The sequence below is a fragment of the Acomys russatus genome, chromosome 26, assembly GCF_903995435.1.
Source record: "Acomys russatus chromosome 26, mAcoRus1.1, whole genome shotgun sequence".
NCBI lineage: Eukaryota > Metazoa > Chordata > Mammalia > Rodentia > Muridae > Acomys > Acomys russatus.
The window spans coordinates 94598-119314 of record NC_067162.1 but is presented as its reverse complement, the minus strand read 5'-3'; the positions used below and the strand labels follow the sequence as shown (position 1 = coordinate 119314).

Here is a 24717-nt window from a genome sequence, read left to right as displayed (position 1 = left end):
GGGAGGAGAAAGTCAGTTTCCTTCTGAGAATCTTAGAGATATGTATCTAGGTATCAACTAAAGTTTTTAGCTGCCTGGACAGTGGGCCTTCTGCTGAATTAATCACCATGAATGGGATTGCTTTGGGAACCCAAGAGTATGGCAGTTTTTTTCACTACCTCAATAGTGTGGCCTCATATTTTGAATTTGGCCTTTTTCAACCCACTTAGACTGAATTCCTGGTACATAGATGCCTGCAGTTCACATAGATAAGCCAAAACACATCTTTTTGTTAGATTTTATTTTGAACTTTTTGGTCTTAATCCTTTTAAAAAATTTTTTAATTTTTATTTATTTTTTATTTTTTATTTCTTTTGTTTTTTATGTTTTGTTTTTCAAGACAGAGTCTCTCTGTGTTAGCTTGGCTATCCTGGACTCACTTTGTAGACCAGGCTGACCTCAAACTAACAGCAATCCGCCTGCCTCTGCCTCCCGAGTTCTGGGATTAAAAGCATGTGCCAACACACCCAGCTCTGGTCTTAATGATATATTTAATAGTTTTCCCTTTTTCCAAATACAAGAGTCTATTCAATGTAAAACTGGTCTATATTCTGCCCCATTTGCTCAAGCATTTGTACAGAAATTTACCTTAAAAAGTGACAAAAAGGAAGCAACTGGCTCTTGTTAATAGTTTCTTATAAACACAAAGGCTTAGACATTTGTACTAAAGTCCCAACATGAACACTGCCTTCCTTGATTGTCATACCTGGTAGTTATCATTGAGCCAATAAAGGTTGTACTGAAGTCAGGAATACCAAGACAAGGCTGTGTTTGTCGTCAATAACTATCAAACAATTGATAAAGATGTAATCTGAAGGGGCTGAAATGATGACTCTGAGGTTAAGAACACTTGCTCCTCTTGAATGTGACCTGAGTTCCCAGAACTCATTCAGCAGTTCAGAACCATCTGTAATTTGAATTCCAAGGGAACTTTCACCCTTTCTGGTATCTTTAAGTATCAAATGCTCATGCACATTCATGGAGACAAACATTCAAACACATTTTTACAATTAACTTTTTATTGGTTTTTATATTAATTTCCCATCCTGCACCCCAATCCCACTCATCTCCCTGTGTCTTTGTATCTGTTCTCTGCCATTGCAAACCCACCCCCTCAAAAGAAAAAAAAAATCTCATTGATGAAGCTATAGTATGTCCCAATGTGTTTCACAAAAATTATACCCTTTTGTTCATACTTCTTTGCTTGCAAATGTTTATTTCAAGGAGTCGTTGGTCTGATTCAAGGCCTCTAGCTTCTGCCACACTATCACTACTGGAACTGCACTGGAACTCTTCTTGAATATCCTATTGTTGTCCTGTGTCATGGAAATCCTGTGGCTTTGGATAGGCCCCTTCATGAGTTCCAATAGTTAATATATGGGTAGATGTTGGGGTGGACCAACTCAGAGTCCTAGATCTGCACCTGAGAGGTATCTGAGCTAGTCAACCCACCAGCTCTCCCACACCCACACCACCAGTGTGAGCTCTCCAGCACTGCTCAGCCTAGCTCACCCAATGCTTCAGCCAGCAAGGGCAAAGCGAGTTCACAAACTCTCATACTCTCAGGGCCAGCTGTACTGTGCTGCTCAGGCAAGGTGCAGGGCCTACCCTCCCAAGTGCTGCAGTATGTGAAAGGCAGTGCCAGCTCTACAGCTCCCATAACACCAGAGACAACTCTCCAGTTTGCCACAGATTGCTAGGGGTGAAGGGAGGGGAGGACATCTCTCCTTTGTCCATGCCACCACATGGCAGATGAGTGGCAAGGCCAGCTGTCCAACACACAGAAACTTGGGGGCAGCTCACCTGCAACTTCCGTAACCAGGGCCAGCTTAACTGTGCTTCCTGGATAAAGTACAGGCCCAGTTTCCTGCATACTGTAGCTGGTGAGGGATGGGACCAACTCTTTTGCTCTCACATTTTCTGGCCAGCCTCCCATGATGCCCAAACAAAGGGTAGGGCAAGTTATGCCCTACCCCGAGACATCAACATGGCCCCAAGTCCAGACCAGAGACATCTTCCTGTCCTTTTGTGATAATAGACCCCCACTGCTACTAGGCCATGGGTCCAGACATGGCCCTTAGTTGACAACACAGGACAGGATCTTACCATGACCTTAGTTGGCATCACTGGCTACTCACAAAAGGCTGTTGCTCACTACCCTCCAGTCCTCAGTTGTGTCTCTTCATTGTGCACACATCTGTCTGTTTCTCTTTCATCTCTCCACCACTTGATTACTCATCTTAGTAGTACCGTGGGCTTCTGTGTGTCTGGGATTTTTATGCTCTGCCCATCAGGTAGGGGTTATCTTGGGCTTGGTCAGCCCACCTAGGCCTGTGTGGTGCTGGACTAGTAGTTGACTCAGGCTTGCTCCCCACCTGGGCCCCGTGACGCAGGACTGGTGATGATCTAGGCTCTTAGCCATGCAGCCCAGGCAAAAGGGGCAGGGGGGCTCATAATTTTTTTAAAGTAACTAAAACTAAAATACATAATCAAAGTTAAGTTGTGGAAACGCTGTTTTAATTTTCCTCAAAAATGAAAGAAAGGAAGGAAGGAAGGAAGAAAGAAAGAAAGAAAGAATTTGTATCTATTGTGCAATACCACATATCAGCCATACTAAGGGTGTCATGTCTCCAGGGAAAACTCAGAAGATAAACTAGCATTTATGAAAAATGTACTGCATATCAAGTTCACAGCAGGATCTCTTGTTATTATTACTGTCCTAAAATATAAATAATAAAAATTTACTCTTTTAACTCATAGTACGACCATTAGCACCTCCTATATCTAGAAATTATTAGGCGTTTCCCACCTACCTTAATACTTTCTTATGTAATGGATATGTTTCAGAGATGAGATTTAGTTTTATATTTGTTTAGTATCTGGCAGAACCTGGTGTTGATCCCAAGATTCTTCATTTCCAAACCATGCACCCTATAGGGTGAAGGTTCATTGCCTGAGATTTCGGGGAAAAAGCTCATCCTTGCAGGTGACTGGATCTTATCTAGTTACTTTTATAAAATTATGTTTCTCAGTTTCTCTCTTAACTCAGCTATCACCCAAATAATTAAGACACTATTATATTATTTGTTCAACAAGCTTCACAGCACAATAACTGAGCAGTTATTACTCTATTCTCAACCCTCTAAGATTACCTGACTTGCTCCCAGTATAACTCCCAGAGATAATTGCACTTTGTGGCTTTCCATACTCAGCTGAATCTCTTCTGATGTCTCCTGGAACCCTGCCCATGCTCTCCTGGAAACCTGCCCATAGCCCAGTCTCCTCCTACTTCTCTTCTCCTCCTCTCCTGGTTGGCAGTAAGTCCAGCCTTATTCTCTCCCTTGCTCAGTGATTGGCTGTAAGCTGCTTAATTGCCATATCAGTGGACAATTGGGGACCATTGTTTATACAACATTAAGACACAACATCCAAGAATAAGGATTGCAACAAGTTATAGGGGGTACATAAATCAACATTTGAATTGCACAATAACCTTATACCTACATTATCTCAGAGTGGCTAGTGTATTTAGTTCCATTTCACTGCTGCTCTTGTTCTTCTATCTTAAAATTTCCCTAGGAGTCATACTACTGCTTCTGGATAAGCTGCGGAAAATGAAATGGGAGCAGATGTGGAGGCTGACAGCAGAGAGGGAACTCATGGGTATGCTGTCTACCTCCTTGGCTGACCAGGTGAGTAGCTGGTGACAATGACTCTTACACCTGAGTACCTGGTTTTGTTAGTACACACCATGTTCTTACTACAGTAAACACTGAGAAATGAGGTTTTGCTGCAGCTTGGTTGCTTTAGTCCATTGCTTTTTCTGAAATAGGTTCTCAGTGTATGCTCCAGGCTGCCTCAATCTAGCAATTATCCTGCCTCAGTGTCCCAAATTCTGGAATTTACATGTGGATAATCCGTGCCTGGATTAATAGGTTCATTCTGGGTCACAGTTTGACCAAATTTCTCTTTGTCTAATAGCATAACACTAGAGAACATACAGAGGGTCACATATTCTCACCGTATGATAAGGACACCAAAGAAGACACAGTCACCCTTATGTGTATTCTTCCAGTAACCTTAAAATTTATCACTAAGTCCTACCTATCAAAGGTTTAAATACCTGCAGTGTGAATCAGGGAACACCTAGGACCAGTAATTTAGCACATGGACTTTTGGGAAAATATACCAGAAACCAAACTAGAGCAGACCTGGTGCTGTTTCTGAAAGAATCCTATTAGCAATTGGATGTGTCTTAGTTCATTGATTTGTTCATGCACTCAGTCAAAAGGCATTCACTGAATAGTGTATACTATGGCATGTAAAAAGATGGCAGATTTAAGTAAAGGACCTGATTTTCTTTATTTACTTTATGTGTATTGATGTTTGTTTGCATGTATGTCTCTGGACCTCGTGTCCCTGGTGCCCATGGAGGCCAAAAGTTATCAGATCTCTTGGAACAGAAGTTTACAGTTGTTTGTGAGCCTTCATATGGTTGCTGGGAATCAAAGCCAGCTCCTCAGGAAGAACAGCCAGGGCTCCTAAGCAGTAAGCCATGTCCTCAGTGGTAGAACCCATGTTCTTTACCTCAGAAACCTCATTGTGTATGGAATATGATTTACAAGTAGCTGACAGTCTGCTATGTTAAAAGTAATTGGTACTATCTTTGCCATCAATGTGGAATGTATCTGCTCCCTATGGACCCAAAGTGCCACGTGTTCTTTCCCAAATGTTTTACATACATCTGAAAAGCATCTTGTAATATGTAAGCTGAAGCCATGACTGTGATCCTACTCCTGGTAACCCTGAACTTTAGGGAATGGCATTTAAGCAAGAAAGATGAACCTTAACCAGACAGGCAACGAACTTCAACAAACTACTAAGTAACATGTTCATTACAACATATTTCTCATTTTGCCTGGGAAAGGCATACATTTTATCTTACTCTGGCATTGTTGACCATCTTAAGGTGTGATGATACTTTCTCTGGGTTTTCTTCATTTTTTTCTCTTCTTTCCATCCTGAGTTCATGCCACATTTTTTTGTTCATGATTATTTGTCAAATTCCCACAAAGATTTCAAATACAGAGGAAACAAAAAGTCTTCATGTCTATATCATTTTTAAAAACATCATTATTCAGTATTTCCCAAAGAACCAAAAACTGATCACCCTTCCTAAAAAAAAAAAAAAAAAAAAAAAATGAGTTACAGAATAATGAATGAGTGAAAAGTAAATAAATAACTCAGATGCTGTCTAAGACCTAAGATAAAAGTTGTCTCATATCCTCATATTTCAAGTCAGGAAACAATGACCTGAATGTATCTCCCAAAGCTAACAACTCTATATCTCAGTTCAGTAAGCATAGGTTGTTCAGCAGTCTCATGCAAGGGAGGCCCATAAATCACCTCCTGGCACCACCTCTCAAGTAGCAGGCTAATAATTGGGCTTCCATGTTGGGTTAGGAGAAGGAATTCAAAGTAAAAAAGAAAAGAAAAGAAAAGAAAAAAGTCTTCCTAGACAAGTTAGAGTTTGAAATAGAATGTTGCACTCTGGATGTTGTGGCCTCTAGAAATCTAAGGAGCATACATACATCACTGGGCTAACCAAAAGCCCCAAGAAAGAGCTGCTAGGAGCAAAGATCTGTAATTTATCTCAAGCCTCTAGATGAGCTGAGCCATTTGTCATCATACTGTTTCCTCTCCAGGAGACTCCCACCTAGGATGGGGTAAGGGGAGGAAAAGAGATTTCACTTATTGTATGACAGCCAGCATGGGAAAGTCATTCCCTATCTGCCCTGTGTGACCTTGCTGGATGATGACCAGCTAGACTCATAAGTATTGAGTCAGTCAGGTTAGTTGGATGGAATTCTCCTGCTCCTGCCCAGACTCTACCCCTTGGTTTTTGTAGAAAACAGGCAGGAAAACTGTCCACAGTGGGGGCAACCAATCCTGTTCTCAGAACAGGATGCTCCAGGGATGTCCTGTTAGCTGAATCTGTCCACCATCTTGACTGTGTCTTTGGCTTTTATTCCTCAGGATATTTTCAATGCTGTCATCAAACAAAACCCTTTTCTGGTGTATCAGCTCCCCTGCTTCTGGAATGTGCAGCTGTCAGACCACACCCGCTCTGAGCAGTGCTACAGAGATGTGTCTGATTTAAAGGTGCGTCAAGAGGTGCCATGGTGGTATGTGGTTCACATAGTCCTGTACTGGGCAGAGGGAAGCTGGGAACATTGGCAGGGAACAGTTTTCTGTGAGCCTGTGGTCAGTATGGTGGAAGATGTAAGGTCCCAAAAGAATAGAAAGGACATGACTTTTCTGTCTTGGCAATTTTCTTTCACACTCTTATTTGGGCTTTCTGGAAACTGTTACATTCCCTGGCGTAAAGAACCAGGTTGTGTAATTTTTCCTCTTTCTGTGTATTGCCAGCTGTTTTGGTTCATTTCATATCCCAAAATCCATTGATTTAACTCAAGCAAAAACATTTGTGGAAAGGCCAATTCTGTGCCAGGTGCTACAGCTGGAATGCGAATAACTACTTACTTCCAAGTCACACTTGCAGAAGGGCAGAGAAACAGGGAAGGAAGTCAGGATAAGTAAATACCGCAGGGTCTATAACAAGTGTACGAGGGTCAGGGTGAAGAAAGGAAGCACAAAGGTCTTGTTCTCCACCCCCACCGCTCTGGACATGGGACAGGGCAGAACAGCTTTTACTGTGAGTTTCTGAGTCACTACTGAAGAAGGCCTGGCTTTAAGAAGGCACCAGAGCAGGATATATGAGTTAGTGCTATGGACAGTGTCACACAACAAAGCATTATAGTTGTGGCTGAAATTGGCAACTATGTATTTAGCTGATGAATCTCATTTTCTGTGACGTAACCAAGTACCATGATTGGTCTTAGTCCAGAAGGGTCATGTCTAGGACACCTTAGATATCCCCCTAGTTTCCTGTATTGCTAGTGACTCTCTGCCCAAAATAGTCAAAAGAAAAAGTTTCGTAAACCTTATTTTCCTCCATCATTTTCTATCTTGTTTCTTGAGGTAGAGTACATACTGAGCCTGTAGTTCACTGACAGGTTGGATTGACTGGCCAGTGAATTCCCAGGGATCTTTCTGTCTCTACTTCCCAGTACTGGGCTTGCAGGCACACATCATTGTGTGTCTTGCCTATGTTTTGTTTTTGTTTCATATACACACAGTCACACATACAATTACACATTCACACATAAACACACACATACACACACACACAACAAAGTAACTCGAATTCATTAAGAGTAAGAGAAGCTCAATTACATTTATTTGCCTGTAATCTTAGATATAAATGAAGAATTCTAGGTAATTTTGAGAGTGAAATAGTTTTTCTGGATTCAAGAGAAAATTATATGCAGCATATGCTCTTTACAAGGATAAACCTAACTAATGAAAATATAAAAGGTTGACAATAACATTAAGCAAAAATATTATCAAAAAAGTACCCAAAGAAAGCTGTACTAGATGGAGAGAGATGGACCCAACTAAAAATCAAATTTGCCAGGCAGGAACAAGCGTACTGTATCTGCATATATCCCATGCTGTGGCAGATATATTTCTAAGTGTATAAGTATAACAAGTGTAAGTATATCTATAATTGCTTAGATATTTTAATTTTCTTTATATCTGTATATACCTGACTTATTAGAACTTCAGAGAAAGAAAAGGATAAGCCTACTACCATAGTGTAATGTTTTAACATCCCTTTTTCAAGTATAAAAAGATGAGTCAATGATAATAAAAATACAAATGGCTTGAGTTAGAGTTAACACATTGATTTATTGGGTAAATAAGAGGCTTGTGTGGACAGTCAGAAAATACATCTTTATCAACTTCACAGTCAGCACTTACCATAAAGTGACCATGTACCAGACCACAGAACAACTCGCAGAACATTTGAAAGAATCATATTCTACCATAATGCAACAAGCAAAGTAACTTCAAATTAAAGGCTAAAGATATCCAAATGATTAAAACTGAGAACCAACTTCTACATTTCTTATGTTTCTAAATGATAATTGTAATGGAAACTGAGAACTACTTAGAGACTAAATGAAATTGAAAATAATTCATGTCCAAAAGTATGAGATTAAATCAGCATATTGAGAAATACATAAATGTCAATGTGTTAAGATGATAAAAGGCTACAAATTAATGTCAACCTTTCAACCTGGGATGATACAGAGTGAACATGAGAATAAATTAAAAGGAATAAAAGGCAGAACATAAAGAAGATAAGAGCAGAAGTTGATTATAAAATTGTGCAGTAAAGTCCTTGTTTGGAAACTACCAATAAGATCAACACAGGCTGCCTATACTCATCAGACAAAACCAAGAGAACTCACCAGGAGGTGGATAGCAAGCATGATTTCAGAGTCATTGATTCACTCTGCAGAAGTTTCTGAGCAAGTGATTTTTCTGAGTTCTAGGTATACAGCAAAGATTAAATTTATCAATCTCCCACTTATGGAACTTTCCACTCAGTAAATACCACAGAATTGTAATGTGTCAAAATTGTGATCAACATTATTTTAATAAATTTGAAAGTTTATGTGAAAAGTAAAAACTCCTAGAAATCAATAATTTAGCAAAACTGGTATAAGTCAGATGCCAAGATTACCTTCCATCCATTAAACCTTCATATGAGAATGGATGGGTATGATGGGTGTGACTGTAGTATATGGACATATGTGAAATGTGTGTACATTTCTGTGCTTATATATGTTTTGGCACATGTGTATAGTATCTTCCTGATTGTTCTTCATCTTGTATATTGAGACTGGGTCTCTTACTTGTACCTGGAGCTTACCAATATGTCTAGCCTAGGTATTCAGCTTGATATAAGCATCCTTACCTCAATCTCCCAAGCTATAGGAATAAAAGTTCACCTGAAATTTATGTGTATGCTGGGGATCCAAACTCAGGTCCAAACAGCAAACTCTTATCTATAATTCTATCTTTCCAATCTCTACAGGAACCCTTCCTAAAAGAACACAGCATCCCCAGTTGGCAAGTAGAAATAAGCTCTTGCAGTTGTATTTTTAGACAGAAAATATTTCCAATTTTAAATAAACTTTTCCAAAATTTAGGAAAAGATGACCACTTTTTACAAAACTCATTCTGTTGTTCAAGTTATCCTGGATTCCCAAAATGAGTTCTGTGACATGAAAATTACAAGCGAGTTTCATTTGTGAACATGGATAGGTATAAAAATCTTAAGCAAATTATTAGCAAGCCAAATCTAGTCATGAATAAAATAGATAATTATTATGTCTCAGTTGGACTTACTACAGTAGAAAGACAAAGGTGATTTAACACCAAAATTTCACAAGTATCATGAGATTATTGAGGGAGTCAAGGAGAAACAATGTGTACTCCCAGATGGATATGAGAAAGTTATTTAATGAAATCTAAACACTTGTTCATGTTCTAAATTCTCACAAAGCTGGTAACTAGTAAAAGCCATGTATGTGAGGACAGCGAGGGAACCAATAAATAACAAAATAGAGTGGCTGACTCAGAAATGCCTGTGCATCTTCAGGCATATGATAAGTGAAAATGTATCTTTCCTGATCATTGGAGGAAGGATTCAGTATCCCATAAGTGAGATGCTAGCTTTTCCATATGGAAGAAAACATTAGCACAGAGAGAATCATTCTCAGGGGTTAGAGAGTAGGGTAAAATGCTTAAATACAAAGAAAGCAAACAAACAAGAAACTCTTATACTTTAAAACTTGAGACATGGGTAGTCCTTAGCCCTCTGGATAGAGAAGAGTTTCCTCCATAAGATATGGGGTGTCCATGCTAGGTCAGCTGACTCTTGGTTTTAGCCTCAATTTTCTTTGTTTTTCCTCTGTAGACCAAGTGCTTTGATGTACTGATGGAGAGCTAGATTCTCGCATATGTGAATTCCCCTCACAGTTCGTCTTCTAGGACCATCAGAACTTTGTCCTTTAGAGTGCAGGGAGAAGTAAGGAGCCTTGCAACACCAAGGACACTCCTGGATTGTTCCCATTTTCTCCCACTCTTTGCCTCACCAACACCTAACAGAAGGCAATTATTTTAGTGATGATTATTTATCATCAAGTTGTAGCCAAGTGTTCTGTTTGCCTATCATAGAAGTAATGTCTCTCTGGCAATTGTATGCCATTAATTCAAAGAGCTTTTAGTTAGATTTTCAGTTGTGTTAGAAACATAGAAATACAAATGCTGTTGGTAGCCAACACAGCCCTCCTGCTAAATTCAATGCCCACTGTTGTTACCTAAACTGATAGTGTCAAAGCCTGGGACTTGACAGCCCTGAGTTCAGCGACCCACTTTCAAACAGGCCACATGAAGAAAAAGGAGATCAGTTAATTTGGCCACATTGGGAAGAGGATCAAAGAGGCCTAGTGACACACTCCCAAGTCTATCTTGGAGGTCCTGAAATGAAGTTGAGAGATTATACATGCCTTACCATTCCTACTCAATCTGTGGTTTTTCCTTTCACCGTGGGCTAGGCCACAGGCTCTCTTGCTTGGAAGTATGTCTGGTTGTCATAACTGTATACATTTCTTTCTAGGAGAAAGTGCCCTCTATGACTGGCACTGGCCTCCCAGCCTATTCTCTTCTCCCATGAGATTCCTGAGGAAAATCCAATTTATCGAAGCCCACTGTTTGAATAGTCTCATAACCAAAGGAAGGACATAAGGTCTTGGTTCCTGCCAGCATAATTACAGTAGGTTGGAGCAGACATGCCCTCACATCAAGTTTCCTGGCCTTGGGCATTGTATCCATACTGGGTGTCAGCAAAGACCTTTATGCTGACACTTTCTTCAGAAAACTTCAAATAAGAAAAGTGTTTTCATGGAAGAAACAGAAGTGTCCAAGAATTAGGAGCCAAGTGGTTCTGTATATTTGATGACAGTTTTAGTTCTTACCAGCTCACCTACTTGAATAAATCACTTGCCATTCCGCAGGTTCAATTACATTCTCTGTAAAGTAGAAGCCATTATTTTTTGGCTCATTCTCAACCATGCCCCTTGGGGGCTTAGACTTTACCTCCATCTTTTGTGTTTCAAAGACTTTCATTTTATTTCTGAAGCAGGATGGCTCAGCCTTCTCTGACTTAACTTATAAGAGAAAAGGGGAGCCCAAAGGAGCACCTTCTCCACCTCCCTTGTTTTGTTGTTTTGTTTTTTGCCAGGAACACAAACACAAGAGACCAGCAAAGGGCCTGACGAGAGTTTTCTGGACACTCTCTCAGTCCTTATGTCAGCTGGGACAGTTACAGAGTAAGTTGCTGATCAGACATGGCCCCATAGGCAGAAGCATTTGCTATGTCAGCCAAGACCTGCTGGTGGGAAGAGAACCAATTCCCACTGGTTGTCCCCTGACACCTTCATGTGTGCTGTGGCATGAACATCCCCACATACTTACACACATATTACAAGCACACTCATCCATATACAGGGTGATTATAATAATGCCCTCATTGTATAATACAGTATAATTTAATATAATGATAATAAGGGTAATAAATAGTTTTTAAAGGGTAAGAGAAGGGGCTTATCCAGTCATAAATGTAATCCTCAACTCTCTTCCTTCCTCAGCCTCTATTCCTCCTCCCTTACTTAGCCTCTTTCTGTCTTTCTCTCATGTTCTATACAAACCACTGTCCCTGCTGTGTTTGTTCCCTTGTGGCTAGAAAATATAGGCCCATACAAGAAAGAATGGAAACCCAAATATGAATGAAGATTAATGAAGTTGACGGTGGGTGGGCAAGCCATAGGACATGTGATAACACCAGAGTCCTCTGTATAGCATGTGCTGATCTTTGAGGTCTTTTCAAAGCAAGCCAGCAGACACAACTGTATCCTTAAAAGATGATCAGAGATTTCCTGTTATATTATTTAGGAATTACCTCACTTACAGCCAAGTGAGAAGATTCTTATTAGTCATGAAATTAAGGAAAGAATAAGTAATTTATTATACATATCCAGCCAGCCAGTACTCTTCTTCCTGACCTCAGAACCAGAATTCTTTTTTCTAATACAGAGCTGGGTTTTTACCTGAACATATTTTTCAATGCAAATACATTGAGTTGGATAGAGTGAAAAGCTCAAAAAGCAATCCAGCATCACACAGACTCAGCACAAGGCCACACACCTATAATTGTAGCACTTGGGAAGTGGTGGATGGAGAGTAAGTTCAAGTTCATCATCAGGTGCGTGATAAGATCCAAGCCAAGTTTTAAAAAACGATGAAAAGACATCCCGATTAATTAGGAAATGATGGGCTGGAGATGTATCTTAGTGGCCTTCCAAAGTAACCAGTACCCACATAGCAGTCATAACCATCTATAACTTTTTATGTGGAAACTGGTGTCCTTTTCTGGCCTCCATGGACACTGCAAACACAGGGTGTACAGCCACTCATGCAGGCAAAACACTCATACACATAAATAAAATATGTTTAAAAAATAAACATGAGATAATGATCTTCCAGGATGATGACTGTTCACTGTAACCCCTCTTTGGAGTAAATGGATTTCAAGGGCTAACATCAGAAAAGAAAGTGTGAATGCAGAAAAGAAACACCAGAAGGAATCATGACATTTACATGAGAGAGTGAAATATTTTCCGGAAGGAAATGCATAGCATCTGCATAAGAAAGTGTTACATAACTCAAGTTTGAAAACTTTTATAACACTTAGAAATGTGTCAGCTTCCACATCTTTTGAGGAAGATGAAGTACATTAGCATATTGGACATGCCACCACCAGGTTGTGAAAAATGATGCAGGAGAATCCAGGGAGAAGGTAATAAGAATGATGAATGGTAACGTTGATTCAAAAGTATTAGTATGAACTGAGGGAGAAAACCAGTCAGTTCCAGAGAGAGAATATCTGAAATCTGGAAAACAATGCCTTCTGGCTTGACCTCTTTCATATCTGGTCAGCTCCTGGTTAGCAAACAACATTGCATGACCTTACTATGGGGCTCTAGGTGGCTTCTGATTTAGGTGTTACTGGCGTGAAGCTAGAATACATAAGAGGTCCTCATTAATTAGGAAATGATGGGCTGGAGATCCATCTTAGTGGCCTTACAAAGTAACCAGTACCCACATAGCAGTCACAACCATCTATAATTTGTTATGTGGAAACTAATGTCTTTTTCTGGCCTCCCCGAGGTGTCAGCCCCTCTTCAAGTAGTCTGCTTTGGTTGCTGGTTTACTGTGACTGGAGCCCTGCACTTTCTCTCACACCCTGAATACCTTATTGGTCACTCATGGCTATCTAAGTTGTGTGGCCATCATTGATATGATTGTGTGTGAGTATGCCCATGTGGGTGCACATACACAAGTGCACATAGATGTAGAGCCCACCTGTCAATCTCTGATATTATTCCTCAATTGCCATTTGTCTGAAGGTGGAGGAGAAGGAGGAGGAGAAGGAGGAGGAGGAAGAGGAGGTGGAAAAAAGATGATCTCTCATTGACTCAAGGCTTACTCATTACGATACCCAGCAAGCACCACCTGACTCAGTTTCCTTATTTTCAAGAGTACAAGTGCACATCACCCAGTTCAGCTTTTCTATGTCGGTTCTAGAGGTCTAACTCAGATTTTCCACCTCCATAGTTACTTACCTTTGGAAAATAGGGAAACAATTATTATTTTGCTAAAGTCTTTAAAATTCAAGAAGATGGCACACAATGCAGATATGACAGAGCATCCATTCAGGGAAATATCTGGAGCTCCAAGATGTACTGGATCAGTGCTTCAAATGTAGACACCCAAATCAAATATCTACTAATAATAGATGACAAGGAAACTAACTTTTTTTCCAATGCTTCTTTGACATATATAACTTTGTCAGTTACTAAACAAAATAAAATTGCATATTAATGAAGTGGATATACTTATTTATCTTTACATATGGAATTAAAGTGTGGGTGAATATTTGATAGGGCAGGAACATGGCATTTTGATGCTTTTCAAAACTGATGAATATTTTAGTTTTCTGATTCCTAATGCTGAGAACACCACTCAACATAAATACATAGTATCCAAAGACAAAGATACATTTAAAGCTATTCCAGGCACTAGTAGAAATTCTGTCCTAATAACAAGCCAGAATTCAACATTTGTTTATGGAGCTTCAGTCAGCCACTCAAACACCAGTTTTTTTTCCTATATTTTTAAATTTCTTGAAAATTTTATATATGCACACTGTGAATTTATATCATTTAATACCCTCCTTCCCTCTTTAGCTTTTCTCATGCCCACTCCATTCCTTCTCAAATTCAAGAATGCACGCACACGCATGCATGTGCACATGCATATATATTCATGTAAATTCATGAATACATATGTGTATATTTTAAGTCAAGCATTCTACCACAATACAGTTCAAACCTAATCACATTTGACACTTCCATGCTGAGGAATGATAATAGTAAATTTTAAACCACTGTTTCTATGCAGAAATCTTTGTGTGTACAATACAAATGCCACAAGCAACTCAGGGCACTTAGTAATTTTGAATCTGAACCAAGGTAGGTTAGGCAACATTCATTAGTGTTACATGCTAGGGTGGCCAAAGTTGGACTCATAGATGTTTAGAACCAAGGCACAATGAAGTCATACATGCAACATCGAACACTATTGCTAAAAATGCCCCCATACATAAGCATTGTGCTTTGACTTAATTTTTTGGTCATTGTACGTTCACAAACCTACTGTAAACAATGCTTTTCAATCTCACTATTCAGTTACATGACCCTATGTTGGGTTGTGAACCACAGTTGGGTTCTAGAAGCTGGGATCTAGAAGAAAATTCCATAGTACAGAGTTCAGTGTGACAGACCACACTGGTAAGCTGTGTGCAAGGGACTGGGGGTGCCCCGTCAATCTGAGACTATAGACAAGCGTGGAGGTTTACTTCTGCTCTAGAAAAGATTCACAATCACACAGAAGTGAGCAAAGTCACAGCAGATAACTTGACAATGAAAGGACAGGTTTTTTTCAGACTCTAGGCAGGAAATGAGAGATCTAGGAGTACAGAGATAGCATTAATGAGCACAGATGATAGAAGGTGACAGTGTCCAATAAATGACAAAGCAGGTGAAAGTGACAGGTAGGGCCATAGGCTAATGTGACAGGTCTTCGGGCTCTGTGAGGTCTTTAGCTGTGGGTTGCAGCCCTAAAAATTCTCTGAGATGACCTGTTTCCATACAAATTCATAACACTATACATTAATATATAATAAAACAAAGAAACCTGGTAAACCCTGGATCCTGGCACATACTCTGGCTGGGCACTCTGTATGTTGAATGGGCACTCTAGTTCTCTGCTGAGGGTGAAAGTTTCCAACATGTTCTTGTATTCCCATGTTCCCAGGGTCCAGCTGGCATAGCCCCTCCCATAGGGACTTCCATTGTTTCCCAGCAGTTAAGTCATCTACTCTCTGATATGAAAAAGCAGGAGGATGAGAGTTTTCAAGGTGCCTCTGACTGGGTTCCAGAATGAGTTATCAGTTAGGAAGCATTTTGTTTGTTTGTTTGTTTGTTTGTTTGCCTGTCTTGTTTTGAGACAAGGTATCTGCTATGTAACCTGCCTGGCTGACCTGGAACTCTATGTAGACCAGCCTGGACTCAACTAAAAGAGATATGATTCCTAAGAACTGGGATGAAAGTGTTCAGACCATATTCTGCTTGCTAGTCTATCAGTTGAAAAACACCATGAAATGTAAAGAGAAAACAGTGTAGAATTTTGTATGGAAGGAAAAAAGGAAAGCAGAGAAGTTTTACTTTATTATCTACTTGGGTCATTTTAAGTAGTAAAAAAAAAAGTTACTTCACCTCTAAAAACATTACCATTAATATTTTTGGCACAGAAACATCATTGAAAAACTTCATTATTTTCTAAGTGTTGGTTCTGTACTTGCTAATATAGTGAGCATACTCTAAAAGCATGTTATACAAAAGCATTTGGTATTAGTGGTTGTCATCAGAGGTCCCTCCTTAAATGCAGAGGTTTAAATGTGAAATACACCATTGCTATGCTTATTGAGTTTTTCTCAGATTTGTGTGTGTGTGTGTGTGTGTGTGTGTGTGTGTGTGTGTGTGTATGTGTGTGTGTGTGTGTGTTCGTGCACTGCTTGTGGGGGGGGCCAGAAGACAGTGCCCGATGTCAGATCCCTTGGAGCTGGAATAACAGATGCAGTATTGCACTGCTGGGCACGGATACTGGAACCCCAATTTCTCTTTACTGGTGAGCCATCTCCCTAGTTCCACTACTTATTAAGTTCTTACTTTATCTTTTTCAATCTAGAAATCACATGAATATTTTGCTAGCATTCAAACTACTAAATGTAAATTTTTCTTGGTAGTCTTTGAAAATTTATTAAGTACTTTATAACATGGCAATGTTTTTAACAAACAACATGTTATTCTTTATTTGAATGTTAAATTTGAAGGTTAAATTGAATACATATATATATATAACATGAGGCTAAATAAATATATTGTGATATTTCTCTAGAAATAGTGGTATTAGTGGGTACTTCCATTTCTGGCTTTATAAACCTCATAGCAATGGAACAACTACAGGCATTTTCTAAAAGCCCCGTCTATATCAGAAATGTTTTTCTGAAAGTGCTTGTTTCCTCTTCATCATTTTTACCTTGATATATCAGACTAAGTATGTTTTTCATTTTTTTTAAAACTATGTGATAGCATACCATGAACATTTGTCTTCTCATGAGAGAGAGAGAGAGAGAGAGAGAGAGAGAGAGAGAGAGAGAGAGAGAGAGAGAGAAGAAAGAGAAAGAAGAAGAGAGAATTTCAGATTTAGTCATCTTATATACCCCTCCCTGTCCAGACTCTGTGTCTCACAGAAAGTTGTATCATCAGTGCTCATTTCAGCAGAGAGAGTTTTAAAATTTCAGGAAACGTTCAATTTTGCTTTTATAAACTTAACAGACTTACTCCCATTATGTAGCACTTGTGCACACTGACTTCAGCTATTTTGCAGCAAAAATGCCTGTCAGTGATGAAGAGAATTGTGCATGAAGAGCACCTTCTGCACTCATATTCTTGGGTCACACTGTTAGTCTGTTTAGAGTGATGACTTGCACACTTCTTTACAGACTGCCATTTTCAAGAGGGGCATTTACTGTGCCACGCAGAGCTGCTGCAGGACACTGGCTTCTGCATATACTCAGTCATTTTTAAAGATAGCTAAGCAAATGTTCCAAAATCTGCTATGCTTTACTTACTATAGCAGCAAATTTCCACTGAAATTTGGTTTGGATTTTTTTCTAGCATTTATGTTGTATCTTGATCATTTTGAAATATTTGCTGACAAGGGATTCACTTTATTTTATCACTGCATTATCTCCCCTCTGCCATCAAGCTCTGTCTGTCTCTGTCTCTGATGCTCACAGAACCCTGAAAAGGGCATCAGATCCTCTGGGATTGGATTTCCAGACAGTTGTGAGCCACCCCATGGGTGCTGGGAGTCAAACCCAGCTCCTCCGCATTAGCAACGAGAGCCATCTTTCCAGCACCATCTTTTTTTGTTTCCTGTCTGTCTTTTAATTAATTCATTCAATAGTTTCATATGTGCATAGAACATATTCTGGTCATGCTCAGTGCCCCCATTCTCTTTATCTCCCTGCCACAGTTACCAATCCCCAGTCCTCCCAACAACATCCCTCCCACTGTTATTTGTTTTTTTTATTATGTTCTGACCCCTTTAGTTTAATCAATGCCATCATTATCTTTGGGATTTTCCCCCTAACTTATTTAAATTATCATACGAAGTATTAGAAACCATGGTGGGGTGAAACAAATTTATAATTTAGTGGCTTCCTTTCACCCCACATAATGCCTGCTGCCTCCAGTCCCTTCTCCCGCGCGCCCCCCCCAATGAGTTCAAGGCTCTTCCCCACTTTTTCTTCTAACAGATTTAGTGTGTCTGGTTTTATGTTTAGGTCTTTAATACTTGGACTTTAGTTTTGTGCACGGTGATAAATATACATCTACTTCCATTTTCCTACATGTAGGCATCCAGTTAGACCAGCACCATTTGTTGCATTTTGCTTTTTTGTCAAAAATTAAGTGTCGATAGGTATGTGGGTTGGGTCTTTGATTCAATTCCATTGATCAACCAGACTGTTTCAGTGCCAGTACCATGGCATTTTAATTACTGTTGCTTGAAAGATAACAGACACATAATAAAGAAGAAACAAGAATATTCTAAGGAGGGACAATTATTTCAAAGTAACAAAGTCATTTAAGGTAAAGAAACACCAGGGATGTTTATTTGTTGAAGACCAGGTGGGAGTTGAAGATACCCATTTCCCAGCACTCCTTGTCTCTGTAACTTGGAGCAGATGTTCTTCTTCATGCCCTGTCTGGATTTTAGCCTCTGATTTCTCCACATCATGAATGATTTTTATGAGCCCTTCTGAGTATAAGTATCTCAGAGGCTAAAGTATGGGCTAGACTCTTTCCACAGACTTGCTTTCACAGTGAGATCTTGTTGTGCCTTTGAACTTTTCTGTGCCATTGATGGAGATGGACCTCTCATCTCCTTTGATCACCTTGTCTTCTCTCTTTCCAAATGATTCAAGTTTCCTGGACAGTAATGAGTTTTAACCAGTTCATCCTGGCTCACTAGAGTCTGACAACAAATCTGTACATACTTTCAACCTTTATAGACTTTTCAGGTCCAATGATATCACAACCCCCAACCTCTATGTTGATTGCTCCAGCAGCTACCTGATAACTGCCTGCCTTCACTTGGCATTCTGGCTCAGCTAGTGTATCTAGAAGTCCTCAGTTACTTTCAAGCTCAGGTCTATCCCAGGGCAAGAAAGATTATGTTCATTTCTAGGAAGAGAATCATTTCATAGTTGCAGATAAAGGAAAATAAAGAACAGACATTCCTAGTTTTTCTGTCTGCTTGAATTCCAGTGTTGCTTTATCCTGATTTCTGACCAGATAGGGAAGAAAGATTATCTAAACTTTCCTTATCTTAATATATATTAGTTGCTTTTCTTATTATTGTGACAAAAAATATCTGAAATGTTACTTAAGAAAGAAGGGATGTATTTTGGCTCACACTTCCAGCCAAAGAAGTCCTGGTTCCAGGACTATAAGGTGATTGGTCATGTTGTATCTGCAGTCAGAAAGCAGAGGTAAATGTGATGCTTACCCACATCATTTTATCCATTTTCTTCATTCTTGGACTCCAACCATGGTGTGATGCTCTCCGCCTTTAGGATAGGGCTTGCACTTCAGTAAATTCTCACCTGCATGTTCAAAGACTTTTCTCCTATATGATTCTAGATCCTGTCTCACTGACGGTATTAACCCTCACAGGGCATAATGAAAATGTCGTTTGTCTTACAGAGGTATGATAAGAACAAACTTGTTTAGACAAGTAAAGTGTTTGAACCAGTATTTGGCACACAGGAAGTATCAAACCATGTGAATTGCAAGCTATTATAATCATCATCAATACTATTATGACTGTAGCATTAAGGTTCCTCAGAAGTGGGAATAAGTTACAGCAAGCTATCACCACAAACCTTGCAGATTCAACTCTGTTCATCAGCTTCACACAAAAATCTACTCATGCTCGCATTCTTCAGCAGTGTCAGTCTCAGGTATTGCTGCCTCCAAGCCAGCAGTGATTGGTGATTTTGTCTGTCAAGAGACCAGGAAACGACATTCCTCACTAGGCAGAGATAAATGATTAAAAACATGAGCAACAGGAACCCTGATTCAGTGTCTCAGAGTGATAAATATGGCTTAGTATAGGAGCTGAGTGACACTGAACAACTTGCTAGGCCATTCTGGACCATATTTTCCTATTAATGTGGCTTCACTGGGGGAGAGATCATTAAAACCTTTGAAGTCATGTATCATGCTTCTAAATTAGAATGGATGGTTTTTTAATACTTGTCTCTTACTCTGAAGTATAACTTCTAGGCAAATCATAAAACTGTGTATGTATTCACATTGATGCACCATGGACTTGTTTTATTAAAAATTAATTAATTAAGTAATTGTTAGTAGTAATAACATAAGTGACAATAAATATTAATAATTCAAGTATTTATGATAACTTTACTCTGAATATTCACGTAGTTTTCTCAATTTTCCCACTTTTTTATTTTCTCTTTTCAACCAAGTCAGAAAGTGTATGCCCAAAGCCTCATTTCTCATCTGGAAATCACAACAGTTTCCCCAGCTTTGGTTTTGCCAAATGATGCTCTGACTACCAGGAAACTCCAGAGAGGAACTATGTCTGCCACTCCTCAAGCCACAAGTGTCCTTTTCCTGTCCTGTCTGCATCACCAGGCAGGTTTCTGGCCTGCAGGGCCTCAGCCTTTGCATTACAGAGCTGGAGGATCCCAGAGATGAAAGTCTAATAATGGCACATGAAGGAACTATGGATGCTCCTGTGACCCAGAGAATAAGGGAACTTCCCACAATTAAATGACAGCTTAGAGACAGAGGCAAGAATTGATCCCACTGGCTCCCCACCACTCTGCCAAAAATGTAGAATGAATGAGTGAGTGAATGAACTGCAGACTCATAGGTCATACCCGGCCCAGTCTCAAGCCATGGAGCCCTATGTTGTATGGCTCTCAACATCTGACAGCCTCCTTGGTGCCCTCCAGGTCATCCACTGGAACTCCCCAAAGAAGCTCCGTGTGAAGAACAAACACGTGGAATTCTTCCGCAACCTCTACCTGACCTTCTTGGAGTATGATGGCAACCTCCTCAGGCGGGAGTTGTTTGGCTGCCCCAGTGAGACTGATGTCAACAGTGAAAATGTAAGTGTTCCACAGATGGGAGGAGAGATTGGTCACACTCTAATTTATCTGTATTGGGTCCTTGCCAGGCTTTACACTCAACTCAGGGCTAGAGCCAAAGGGACCCTTATGTGCCATAGAATCCATGGTCCAATGGGGCAATGGTCAGATCGTATGGTGACTTCCTGTGGATCACTGAGTGGATCAGAGTGATTTTTCTAGGCAGAACAAGCCATCAGATATCTATGTCTGCCTCACAGCCAGGAAACTCCCAAGCATCCGTATAGAACCCATGATTCATCTTGCTTGGTGTCCAGAGTCACACAGAAGGAGATTCCCATAGATACTGCCTCCTTCCTAATTGGTTTGGGCAAGGAAAGCATTGACTGAATAGTTATATGCGTAAGCTGAAGCTATTGGGTGTTTTTTTTTTTTTTTTCTTATATTTTCGTATACTGTATCTCACTTTTGTTCATTGAGTTCTTCTTTTACTATTGAAAAAGTTAAAGGAGAGAAAGTAAGCAAGTTGCCCATGGTTACAGCAAGCAAGGGGGCTGGCTATTACTAACACTGAACTTGTAAGGATGTAGAAAAAGTGGTAGCCACAGGCAGCAGGGACATAGAATCAAGCTGACCAGAAGTTAACTCTACCTATTACCTTTGTAGACACAATGAATAAGAAAGGAGCATGGTAGCCATAGATAGTAGGGGCATAGAATTGAGCTAAACCAAGTTCCACTCTTTTACCTTTGTTGACACAAAAAAACACAGGTCTCATCTTATAAGAAATAAAAGATGGTTTATTCTGGAGCCATTGTTAGTGTCTGTGGCCCAGGAACAGAGCTTTTTGGTTGGTGGAGGCTAGTAATCTGCTAGATTATTAGATTCTAAAAGGTTTTTATCTATTAGTCACAAGATGCTAGTTCACAGAGGTGGGCAAGGAGTGGCTGTCCTAGAGAGCAAAAACGAACCCAAGATAAGGTAATTAGCCACAAGGTCATGCAATATTTCTGTCTCTCCATAGTCCTGAAACTCTCATCAGTCAATCAATCTCTGCAAACACAGGTTCTTTTCTGGAGTTTTTGTTCAGACCTTCTTCTGTCTGTCTTAACAGATTCATTTATTTTTATTTTATGTATTGCTTGCATATATGTATGTGTTACATCTATTGTTATAAAGAAAAAGCATGGTGATGGAAACTCTTATAAAGGAAAACATTTAATTGGGGCTGTCTTACAGTTTCAGAAGTCCAGTCCATTATCATCATGGCAGGAGGCATGGCAATGTACAGGCAAACATGTGCTGGAAAAGGAAGTGGGAATTCTACATCATGATCCACAGGCAGCAGGAGACTGTCAGCCATACATAGCTTGAGGATATATGAGACTTCAAAGCCCGTCTCCCCATTGACACACTTCCTCCAACAAGACCACACCTCCTAATAGTGCCAATCTCTATGGGACAGGCATTCAAACACAAGAGTCCAAGAGAGCTATTCCTATTCAGACTACCACATTTACGTATGTGACCTGTGTCTCTGTCTATTTCCTCAACTGAAAAATGGGCAAGAAATCGCATGTATGCTCCAGAGACTAGCAACTGTTGTATAAGCTATGTGCTGCTTGTTCTCACTGTCCTGGGTCCTCAGTGTCATCCAGAGAAGAAATCGTTTCATTTGTTCAGTATAGAAACATGTACGTAGGGTGTCCTGCTCACTCTGAGCTTTGAAGTACAGACAGAGCAAAGAGGGACTAGAAAGATGGCTCAGTGGTTAAGTGTACTGGCATGTGGTACCCATACATATATGCAAGCAAAAACTCATATATTTAAAATGAAAATAAATGAATCTGTTAAGACAGACAGAAGGAGGTAAAAAAAGGCACAATAGCCTATCCCTCAGGATATCCCAGCAGGAGAGACAAAGCTAGCTAGGATATAACCACCTAAGCTCTCAGGAAAATATGATCAGCTAATAACCAGTGCTATAGATTTTTTTCTGAGGAGTAACAAGCTTGATATAAAGATAAAATTGATACAGAAACCTGAATGACAGGAAAGCCAGCTGTAGTCAAGCAAGGGAGATAACATTCCAGACAGAAGATGTACCTGGTCCAAAGGCAGAGGGGCAGGACCAGTTTGGAGAACAGGGTGGGAGCAAAGAGTGCACAGCAGTTAATAACTAGATGGAAGGATATGTGAGCTGGCAAAGGGTCCTTTGTAAACAAAGTGAAAGTATCTAAGTCTTAATTTCCCTATGGGACTGGCAAGGTTTTCATAGCTGTCTTTAAGTCCTTAGACTCTTTTAGACTCCAGGAGCCTTCTTGGCCTTTGTTGGAGTGACTCTGATTACAGAGCCACCAATACCTTCTGAATCCCAGTGAAGTTTTGATTTGTTCTAGCTCTCTCCTGTCCCTCTAGACTCCTTCTTGGTGTCCACAGTTTATGGATGATAAAAGGGAAGGAACTCCAGAAAGCATTTGAAACCCTCAGGGTCTGAGAAGCAGTGTTTCCATTCACTGTTTTCCTCAGCTTTTCTCTTTGCTCAAATCAAAGTTTGTTCTCACCACTTATAGTAGAGTGCCTGCCTGGAGTTTTCTTCCAAATGCCCAGTGAAAACTCTCTTTTCTGTCATTTCTCCTCTCTGGTTGTCTGCCTGTTAGTCTTTGCAGCCCTGGGTTCTCAGTGTAAATGCAAACCATAGACTAGAATCTAAACAATGAGTCATATGCAAGCTGCCACTTAACAACTCCTGGTGAAGAAGAAACAAAAGGCTTTCCAGGTCTGAGAGTAGCCTGCAGTAAGCACTCAGCATTCTAGCCTGTCCCCACCAACAACCATGACATTGCACTCCTAGTGCCCAGTTCTCTGTCAGGTAAGGTAAAAACAAAGACAAAGAGACAGAGTCAACTCCAGGGTCCTGTCCAAAGCTAATGCTTCAAACTCTAGGAAGACGCCATCAGAGCTGGCACAGTGCACACACAGCTGTGTGTCTGGAGGAAGCAATCAAGACATGCATCACTTGACCTTCAGGCTCCCAAAGGGAACAGGTCCCACAGCAGACTGTGCAAGCTTCAAGATTTATTCATCTACCCAGCAGATGCTCACTGATTTGAGTTGCCAGCCACAGGGCTAGTGATAATACAGAAGACTCTGAAAGTTAAAGCTTTGCTTTCATAGGACTTGTCTCTTGAGGATGCAGGCAGGCATGAGGGTGTCACAGGCTGGCAAGTTGTAGTAAGTGATACATAGCGGTAGTGCTGAGGGTGCATGGTGGGGAAAGGCATGCCACATGAGTAAGAGAAAGAAGGAGTTTTACTAGGAGAGACTTACTGAAGAAAATATGATTTTTTTTCTCTTTCACCCAATATTTGTAATTGAATCTAGAGTGTCATGCATGCTGGGCAGATAATCTGTGACCCGGTCTCTTTGTTCTTTCATTGTATTTTAAGACGTAAAGTTTTGTTAGCTTCACCAAACTCCTTTTGTGCTCAGTTTGTAGTTCAGGCTAGACCTGAAGGTCTGATCCTTCTGCTCTCCAAGTGCTAGACTTGCAGGCCTGCAGCACTAGACTTGGCCAGGAACTCAGATATGAAGTCTGGGTAAGGAGAAGTGTGGAGTCTATAGTGTGGACCATGTGAGAAAAAAACATTGGAGACCAGGCAGGTATGGGTTTTATGGGATACCATGTACATGACTGCTTAGCTGTTGCTTCTGTAGTGGTAGAGAGTAATGGTGATAATAAGGATGTAAACCCTCTAGAGATGAGCAACCTTCATTTAATAGACCCATGACCTCAGCAAAGTTTCAAAAATGTTCTTAGCCCCTGATTTACCACC

At 40.1% G+C, this 24717-nt stretch overlaps 1 protein-coding gene across 4 annotated transcripts in view; it reads left to right on the top strand.

Annotated features, from left to right (window-relative positions):
* Large1 (LARGE xylosyl- and glucuronyltransferase 1) overlaps window positions 1–24717 on the top strand; it is a 497928-nt gene that overhangs the window by 431814 nt on the left and 41397 nt on the right. For all 4 annotated transcript variants that reach the window (XM_051168561.1, XM_051168560.1, XM_051168562.1 and 1 more), the window contains 3 exons: window positions 3619–3731; window positions 6076–6201; window positions 20747–20902. In XM_051168561.1, coding sequence (XP_051024518.1) covers window positions 3619–3731; window positions 6076–6201; window positions 20747–20902 — 395 coding nt within the window. The remainder of the gene's footprint in view (window positions 1–3618; window positions 3732–6075; window positions 6202–20746; window positions 20903–24717) is intronic.